Raw genomic sequence first — 9,891 nt, 5'->3', positions numbered from 1 at the left:
TAAATATTTACTGTTAAAAAGTAGTACTATTAATTTTCAATTAAGTCGAGTAAGCACCTAGCCATCTGAATTTATGATATGTTAACCAATTGTAATCGACCAAAAGTGCAAGACTGGTCTTCTAGTAGGACATGGTGTGACATCCATTATTATATCCACAAATGATGACTGTTCTATATTTTGTACATTGAGTATCTCTAAACAGTTAAAAGTGCACTCGAGTATACTATCTAATGGCATATATTGTAATTGACTAATTCTTGAACCTACATCACAAGAAATCTCCATTTAGAGAATCAGTACTTATTAGAAATTGCTGTTTCTTTGTTTCATATGAGTACTGTATAATTTCGTAATTAAAAAAAAATGCAAGAATGTAATATTTATAAAATAAATATATTAATTTTATTTATCTATTATTGTATAATATACTCCCTCCATTCCAAGATGTCACACTTTCCTTCTTAGTTTATCCTATAAAAGATGTCACATTTCTATTTTTGGAAAAAATTATCTCTCACATGAATATAAAAATAATATTTTCTCTCTCCATTCAACACACGAAATAAAACCTCCTAAAATCTCATGTTGTTCCACAAGTGTAACATCTTTTGTGGAACGGAGGAGTACTGCATAAAAGGAAGTATTATCCAGCAATTCCCTTTAATTGGGAAGAAAATTATTGCAGCCTTTCATTTCGGGAAAGTGCCACTTATATATTCTGTAGTTTTTAAATTCAATATTGTCAAGAAAATCTATATACATAAATGATAAATCAGTGCAAAATATAGACGAGCATTTTAAATCGTAAACCGAGAAAATAATAAACTACGGTAAACGAAGCTACAAAATTTGTGACAACAGAAAAATAAAAAAACTCCCCCCTCCAAAATGAACTCTAATCTAAGTAAATGGGAATTAGAAAAATTCCAACTCATAACTTTTACTAATACAAAGTGCATCTGATTTGACATCAACCAACCAATCACTACACTGATTCCAATGCACATTCAATCAAACTAATCCAATCGCTAAAATCGCGATTCCGACTTAATCCACATTCTACTAATCCCAATTAAATATCTAATTGCATCAATTAGTTACCGTTGTTAGCGTAATTACGGTTGTGGCCATCATCGTCTTCCTCGCCGCTGCAGAAACTGCCCTCTTCTTCTTCCTCCTCCTCATCTCCGCCGCCGCCGTCGTCGGAGGACAAGTGCACCAGCCAGCACAGGCCGTGGAGGTGCCCGTTCAGACACACGAAATACTCCACCGCGCCATCGCCGGATCCGAGCTTCCTAGCGGCGGATTTCTTCGGAATCATCCTCGCCGCCGTCATGCTCCACACCCTAGCCGCGCAGTAAGGGCACCGCATCCCCTCCTCGAATCCGATCCGCTTCCTAATTAGGCATTCCCGCGTCCTCGATTTGAAAAAAGCCCTAAATACCCCTCGGTATACCCCGACGTCGTCGTGCCGCCTCCCCTCCTCCGCCGCCGCCGCGTGCTCGCACGGATCGCTCACGTACAGCACGTCTCCCCTGCAGCTCTTCGCTAGGAAGCTCATCCCCGACGTCTTCGAGAATCGCGATTCCTCGGCGAAGTGCCCCGGCGAGGCGCGACTCAGCCGGAAATGCCGAGTCGACTCGCATCCGCCGCAGAAGAAGAGGAGCTTCGCCAGCGCCGGCCATCCCCCGATGATCCGGCTGTTCGTCGCCCCCTCCGTGAGCGTCGCGATCATCCGCGGCGCGCGGTAGATGCAGAGCTCGCGCCACAGCAGCCGCTTCGCCAGCGCGCGGAGCTTCCAGCTCACCGCCGCGACTCGGCAGAGCGTGCGGATGTCCCACTTCATGTACTCGAACACCAGAAACAGAACTCGCTCGTTGACCAGGCCCGAGTTCGCCGACTCACTGAGTCTGGGCACCTGACTCGCGCTCCCCCACTCGCCCATTCCTCTCTATCCGCCAACAACAAATTTCCGCGGCGCTTTTTATAACGGGCTGGGACACGTGGAGGCCGAGAGCGGAAGAGCCAGCACGTGGTGTGTTCCCACTGGACAGAAATACACGCGGGCGAATTTCATTGGAGGGAGTACGGGGAGGTGCGGCACATGGGAAAAGTCCACCTTCAAGTGCCACGTAGCGAGTTTGGATATATCTCCTTTTCGTGGCTCGAAAATATCTTTAAAAAGGTATACGTGGCGGATTAGGGGGCTAAATATCTGGGTTTTATGTATAATTCTAGATTGAGCTAATGAGGGGTGTACGCGTGGGAGTGGTGGTTGTACACCACGTAACAAATTGTTTTTGACTATTTGCTGACTCGTTTTTGGGATTTGGATTTAATTAAATTCTTTCATGTGTTGTCGGGATTTCATATAGATACATTTTTCATTTAGATAATGATTATGCTTGTACTCTACTAATACAGGTGTTAGAGACACAGAGCAAGATATTTATTTAATTATAAGTGGTTCTGATTTGGTAGAATAGTGTATAATTGTTAGTTAGCGTCTCTGTCAAGTATATGCATTTTTACAAAGAATTACAATGGTTCGTTGAAGCAATTTCATGTCGGATTGTGCAAAATAAGTTTGGAAAGAGTGGTTAATTGAAGCAACTTTTTTGGCTATCAACAAATTAGAGATGAGTTATGTTAAATCTTTGACACTATATTTCCTCAAGTTAACTAATAAGAAATGCAATTCTCACCAACTTGGCAAAAATATTTTCAATTTCCTCAACAGGCGACCATGACCATCACATCTGGTAAAAGTTAAAACCAACGTCACTAAATAATTATTATTAATCGTTGTCCAAAACATATTATATTAATCAAAATATGGAAAAAGAAAGCATAAAAATGCGTGCCTGAGTGGTTAATGATTTACTTTCCCGTTTAGGGGAAGTCACCAGTGGGATGGCGACAACGTGGTCCATGTTTGGTTTGCACATGAACAGAATCTCTAACTTTTAATATTAAATTTTTTTAAAATTTAGGTAGCTAGTTTTGGGTAGCCAATACCTTTTTGTACTGCACCAAAAGCAAAATGTACAATTCGACGTTGTTGACACCTGTTTCACGAGAGGTAGCAAAACAAGAATTCTGGATATATACAAGAGTTAGGTAGTATACTTCCTCCATCGATGTCATATCTATAGAACCCTTGGAGCATATTAATATTAGAAAGAATTTCTTTAAAAGAAGGAACGTGACAATTTTGTTTGAGACAAACTTAAAGGATAATATGACAAAGAGGTAGTATCATTTCTTAGTTTATTTATGCACAAGAATTTTGGTAACATATTTTGCAAGCTTGGACCATCTCAAGAGTACACTAAAATCTAAAATGAGATAGGTAATTAGCTAATAGTACTCTAAAATCAATCTCATTTTTGGTTTTTGGAAAAAAAAATACTTCCTCCATCTCATGAGAATATGCATTCTTTCCTTTTTAGTCCGTCCCACAAGAATAGTTGAAGATGCTCTTAAACACTGCATGAATACCGAACTCAAATCAGATTTACATGCTTGGATATTGAGCTTGCAAGTTTAGTAAGTATGGTACAAATTTGTTCTAAATCTGTGAGCGACAAGCTTTGAAACTGCGAAGAGGTTCGGTAAGCCTAATATGAGTTCCAACAACTCTACCCAGGGACGGAGCTAGAAATTCTTAGCAAGAGGGGCAAAAATATATATAAAGATAATTTAAACAGAAGGGGCAATTAGTGAAAGATTAATACAAAATTTTCTATAGCAAGTTATATTTATATATATGTAGTTAAATACGAGCAAGGGCATTTGTCCCATCTAGCATTTAGCTAGATCTATCCCTGACTCTACCATACTTACCAAACCTATGCACGTAGTGCCATGACATGGTTGTGCATAAGTCTTTTAAGGTTCCTATGAATTCAGCCAATCCATATCATGCTTATCAAAATTGCTTGATATGAATCCAATTCAGTGTTATACCACAAGTAGTGTCATCGGTCATTCAAAGTATAAAAATGACTTTAGAATCTAATCTAGAATAGTTCTCAGTAGATTGTTCAATCTATATAGGTTGTGAATAATCACTTTCTTCTACAAGGTACTAATAGATTTATCTACTATAATAGTGAGTCTAAGTCTATCATCCATTTATATTAGGTCACCACTGAGATGGCTAATCTCAGTAAGAACAAGCCAATACAAAGAATGATGCAAGATTACAAAGAAACAATAAATCTAAGTAACTATCTATTACAGATAGACCGTTCTAATCTTAACCCTGGCTAATCTCAGATCCTTGACCAGATCTGGAATACAAGCTTGCACCGATTAGAATCCCTGCACACTAGATAGAACTGTTAGTATACCAACACAAGATCCTCTCGAATCAAAACTAAAGGAGTAGACAGCAGTAACCAAGAAAGAACATTAGGAATATGGCCCAGGTCACAACAGTGACTACACTAGGCCAAGGACCTCCCCACACGCTTCTACCACAAGTCACAAGATGGGAAACCGTCGAATGCTAGGTCAGAAACCCTAGCCACACCGTCTGCCACTGAACGTCTATGCTACTCACAACCACCAGAAAAACCACAGAACTCACAAGATCTTCACTAATTCTCACTTCTTCAACACCAAACTTCGTCAGATTCAAACCCTAGGTTAAAATCGAACGAACACTCTGAAGGAAACCGAGAAAGTCTCCAAACTCAAGATCTAAACCGATAGATCCTACTAAAACAAGGATTAATTGATGGAAACCAAAGATCTGAGGAGTTCACCGGCGAAAATCGTCTGAGAAGAAGAGAGAGAACGAAGAGAGAAGGCAGAGAGAGTTCTAGAGTGAGAGAGAGATAAGCGTCTAGCGTGAATTAGGTAAGTGAAGAGTCAGCCTCTCACAACACAGCACGAGATCAACGGTCTCTATTCAGAATCCGGGTGAGGGCTCCACGTGGCAGCAATCGGCGAGGTCTAGGTAAGTAATGAGTCACGCCAGATGGGCTTCTCATACACAAACATTTGGACTGGTGCATTTAATCAATTGGGGCCAGCCCAAACATTAAATACAAGGGCTCAAACTGAAATAGACCATAATATTTAACAATTGACTTATGAGTTTCATATTTGCTCTTTTAAGCTTCAGATGAAATGATGCTTAAAAGTCGAAAGTGGTTTGTCAAATTCCACTCCAGACAAGATTATGTTATTAACTTAGTTTTGATTCTTTAAGTTCGAGGCACGATAACATTCAAAAGTCAGTACTCATTTTAATGGCGCTAGATATGTGTTGTGACATAGATATGTGTTGTGACAGTGGTGAGCAATTGTGTAATCGAGATAAATAGAAACGTAAAGAGACACAGAATTTACGTGGTTCACCAACGCTGCGTTGGCTACGTCCACGGGCGGAAACGGGGAACAAATTGAATATAGATTGTATTCAGATTGTTTTCAGAGTATAGGATTATGCGCCCTACTTCTATATAAATCGACACACAGACGACGAGTTAGGCCCAATACAATATTAAGACCTGAAACAGAAATATGTAATAAACCTAAAATCAAGACTCCCGTTTGGCTAGCGGCAAACCATACAGATTCAAGTCAGATTCAAGTCATATTAATAATATGACGATGCTAACAAGTCAATATAAATTTGCAACCTCTAGATGAAATTATGCTCATTGGTAAATTTTTTATCTTTCCAATGATTTGTCAACTTCTAGTTGGAAAGGGCCAAAAGCGCTTTAGATGGATTTATTGCACACCTAAATTGAGTCTGGTATAGAAAGTTGCAGCCGTTTTACAAAAATCACACTCTAGAGATTTCCACCCTTAACTCCACTCATCCGAGTGGACATTACTGACTCCGATTTTCAGCTTAGTAAGTCAACTATTGGGACTTTTTTTATGTGTAATCGTCTTTCTAGTATAAATAGGCTTTTATGCCTCATTTGTTATTATACTTGATAGATATTAGGAATAGCCTCATCGAGAGCGTTAATTCTTTGTGGGTTTGGTTACTTTAGAATTCCATAATAATGACTACGGTTGCATTTGTGGGCTTAGCCACTATGGATAAATCTTTCAAACTTAGCCCGGCCCACCTAATTTTTAGAATCTGGGCCGAGCTATGAAAAAATTACCCACCTAAAAATAAGGTTGGCCCAACTAATCAATGTGATAGGGTACAGCCATACAATTACAATTAAAATTGCAATCTGATTCTGCTTTGTCATGAGTACTTATTTTTCCTTTTATCTATTGCAATGCAATCTATAATTATGTGTATGTATTTATAGGTTCATGTTAAAAATTTTAGTAGTATTTTAATGTATAATTATGTGTATGTATTTATAGGTTCATGTTAAAAATTTTAGTAGTTTTTTTAATGTATAATAGGTTCATATTAAAATGCATATAGTATTTTAATGTACAACTAAGACCAATTATACTATGTATTTGTGCTGGCCGATTCCAATGGTTCGGCCAGCCGACCGGCTAGCGACGCGAATCGACTAGCCAGTGGGCTAGCCGCTATTGGAGATGCTCCAAAAGATGGGAAAATCCGTCGTTTAACGCCTTTTCGGGGAGTATTAAAATGAGTAGATTAATATAAAGCTTTCAAATTTCAATAAATAGTACATAAAATTTTAATCGGAATATAATTATCAATTCATTTGTTATAAACTAGTAATTTTAGTGATTCTCGTGGTATCAACATAGTGTATTAAAAATATTAACACAATGACATGTGTATCTGAACATTTACAGGAAAATATCAACACAATTATATTAATAATGCACATGTTGTTATAGTAGTACTTCCCCTGTCTCACAAGAGTATGCACTTTTTAATTTTTTTGAAAACTGTTTTCCCTCCACTAACAACACTCTAATTACATTTTCTTTCTACGTTTCTCTTACTTTACAAATTGTGCATTAAAACTTGTATCCAACCAAAAGTGCATACTTTTGTTGAACGGAGAGAGTAATATCTTTTGATAGATTTATTGATATTAAACTGCTTATTGAAATACATACTACAAAGGTTCAAATAAAAACTATCATATTTACACCCGAGCATGATCCTAACATGTGCAATTAAAATCTCGTTGAAATCCTTATAAAACGGTCTTTATTTTGATATATTTTTAGAAAAAAAAAAATTTAAGTTGATAAAGTTATGCAAATTTAATTTTTTTTTTTTTTTTTTTTTTTTTTTTTTTTTTTTTTTTTTTTTTTTTTTTTGAAGAGAGAATGTTTGTTAAGTATGATATAAGTCGTATAAAGATTGACATTGTTTTTTTCAATATTAATAACTTTTCAAATTTAGAATATACTCCTTCCCTTCTCAATATATGAACGTTTGGTTCGGCATGAATTTTAATATATAATTGGTAATGTAATAGTAAAAGATAATGTAAGTAGTGCTAGTGGAGAATGTGCTCCACATCATTAGTAGTGTGGTGTAATTGTATAAGTTGTAAATAAAATGATTTGCAAGGTAAGGTGTTTTTTAATTATTGCAAAACTAGAAAATTCATTCTTTTCAAGGACAGACTAATAAGAAAATCGGGGAAGTAATTCATTTGACATTATTTTAATTACTAAAATTCTAAATTTAATGCTTACAAATTGGTCTTAGTTGTTACTACTATTGAGATCTAATTATATATTGTGGTATTAAATTGAATGATTTACAAGCTACAAAGGTTCATCTTTAATAGAGATTGGTCGATGAGTTAACAAGGAAGAGAATATACGTCGAAGAATAGTAAATGTTGTAAAGAATAATAATCCCTCATAATCCTTTGTGAATATTTTGGTGTGATTTACTTTGTGAATAATAATCCCTACTATTTTTTGAATACATTCACGTATTTATCATATACTAGTATAGTATACGTCTAAGATTCGAAGACACCATTTTCCGCCTTTCCGGCCAAGGTTATACTACTATGCTAGTTTGTAAAATTAATTATAACGTTTAGCGCTTAGCCATAATAACATTACTATTTCCCTTTAATTGTTGTTTAATTATAAGGTTTAGCGCATAATAACATTACGTATTTCCCTTACAATGTTGCAAGGGAAATACTTGAACTGTGAGGCCCTTTTTTCACACAGAATAAAAAACAGCTGTAAGATTATGAATGATGATGAGCCTAATTCAATGTTAAATTCTTCAAATCATTGTCCCGATGATCCTAGCTTCTCTATATAAGTGTGGATAACCCTCCCATATGAAGCCTTTTAAAGGGTGAGCGGCCCATTTCTAATATGGTATCAGAGCAGGCCCAAATCGGCCCTTTAAGGTGAGTGACTCATTTCTAATACTCAATTCATTTGATCACTCAAAGTACTCCATCCCAAAAAATTCGAACTTTAAATTGCATTCAGACATCAACCAGCTGTTGAGAGACAGAGAGAGATGGGCGCTTCTTCTTCAGTCCCAGAAAAGTCCATACACGAATTCACTCTCAAGGTTCAATTTTTAATCCTCTTCTTTTTTGGGTTTTGTTAAAGAATCCACTTTTTTTGCTTCTGAAGTTCCAATTTTGATTGTTTTGAACAGGACAACAAAGGTAATGATGTCAACTTGAGTAGCTATAAGGGGAAAGTCTCGCTTGTTGTTAATGTTGCTTCCAAATGGTGATAACTCTTCTTTTCTTAATTTGGAAAAATAAGGAAGAAAAATTCAATCTTGTGTATAGATTTTATTCTTAATTGTGTGTGTGTGTGTGTGTTTTTTTTTTTTTGGTATTTGAGTATGTTGTAGTAATTATATGGAGTATTTGATTGGCTGAACAGTGGGTTCACGAATTCGAATTATACCCAATTGACTGAGCTTCACTTGAAATACAAGGATAAAGGTATGTTATATTCATATTTGCTCTGTTTTCAGGTGGTAATGTTGCATATCTATTCATTTATGAACCAACATAGCATATTTGTTTATCAATGTTTTGGATTTGAGATTTTGCTTGGACATAGATTGCTTGTTTATAATGATACCACGTCTCAGGTTTCGAGATATTGGCATTCCCGTGCAACCAGTTCTTGAATCAAGAACCTGGAATAAGCCAAGATGCAGAACAATTTGCTTGCTCCAGATTCAAAGCTGAGTATCCCATTTTCCAGAAGGTATAACTTGATTTCATTTGGCTATGGTTATGCCCTATTGGGATTTTCCCTGTCTTTTTTATTCAAGTGTATAGGAAGTTGTTGATCATTGGCAGATGTAGGATATAACTTTGTCAAAATTAGAAAATTTCAGAATAAAAAAATCATAAGCCAAGTGTTTTATTCGAAGGATCGTTTTTGTTAAATATCTAGGCACAGTTTCGGAATGGAATAGTTCAGTTCGGAATAATGGCTATATAAAGTGAAATATCTTTCTCGGATCCTCATCCTAGTATTCAAATCCAAAATTAGGAGAATTTATAAGGTGGTTGAGAGCTGAGTTTAGTAGATTAGTAGAGTAATTCAAAAAAATAAAGGAAAAATAAACAATTAGGAAACAGTTACTTAGCTCCACAAGAGTGGTTTATATACCAATGCTGTTAGCAGTTGTTGACCTGATAAAGCATCATCTGCTTTTTTGTTTGTGATCCGGGATAAATATTTCTGCATCTCAAAGCTATATTGCTATATTGTTTCAAGCATTATAGATGAAAGGAAGTGTAGGTGTGTAGTTAAAAGCTTGTGTTTATTGCGCTAGAAACTTGTTGTATGGACATTAAACAATATGAATATGTAAAGCTTTTACCAACATAAGCCTAATGGCTAATATTATAAAAAAACAATGACTTGTTTTGGGTGTTTTTTTGTGGATGACTATTTGGGCAAATGATGTGCTAATGTTGTCTTAAATGCTATTGGAATATCATTTGT

General features: G+C 36.3%; 2 protein-coding genes across 2 annotated transcripts; one reads left to right on the top strand and one right to left on the bottom strand.

The window, feature by feature from the left end:
- Nucleotides 1-908: 908 nt before the first annotated feature.
- LOC125214364 (EID1-like F-box protein 3) lies at nt 909-1,954 on the bottom strand. Its single transcript, XM_048115365.1, has one exon. It carries the CDS (start codon nt 1,946-1,948, stop codon nt 1,097-1,099), a length of 852 nt encoding a protein of 283 aa, XP_047971322.1. The 5' UTR covers nt 1,949-1,954; the 3' UTR covers nt 909-1,096.
- A 6,395-nt stretch (nt 1,955-8,349) lies between these two features.
- LOC125201946 (probable glutathione peroxidase 4) lies at nt 8,350-9,872 on the top strand. Its single transcript, XM_048100243.1, has 4 exons — nt 8,350-8,482; nt 8,573-8,649; nt 8,809-8,870; nt 9,023-9,872. Exons 1-4 carry the CDS (start codon nt 8,429-8,431, stop codon nt 9,145-9,147), a joined length of 318 nt encoding a protein of 105 aa, XP_047956200.1. The 5' UTR covers nt 8,350-8,428; the 3' UTR covers nt 9,148-9,872.
- Nucleotides 9,873-9,891: the final 19 nt, after the last annotated feature.

This window comes from Salvia hispanica, chromosome 1 (genome assembly GCF_023119035.1).
Source record: "Salvia hispanica cultivar TCC Black 2014 chromosome 1, UniMelb_Shisp_WGS_1.0, whole genome shotgun sequence".
In the NCBI taxonomy this organism is placed as follows: domain Eukaryota; kingdom Viridiplantae; phylum Streptophyta; class Magnoliopsida; order Lamiales; family Lamiaceae; genus Salvia; species Salvia hispanica.
Note: the sequence above shows the minus strand (reverse complement) of the source record. Positions and strands in the feature narration are given on the sequence as shown.

Coding starts and splice junctions, on each gene's coding strand:
- LOC125201946 (XM_048100243.1), top strand. CDS start 8,429: ATGGGCGCTTCTTCTTCAGTCCCAGAAAAGTCCATACACGAATTCACT. Junction 8,650..8,808: donor GTTAATGTTGCTTCCAAATG/GTGATAACTCTT, acceptor TTGGCTGAACAG/TGGGTTCACGAATTCGAATT. Junction 8,871..9,022: donor CTTGAAATACAAGGATAAAG/GTATGTTATATT, acceptor ACCACGTCTCAG/GTTTCGAGATATTGGCATTC.
- LOC125214364 (XM_048115365.1), bottom strand. CDS start 1,948: ATGGGCGAGTGGGGGAGCGCGAGTCAGGTGCCCAGACTCAGTGAGTCG.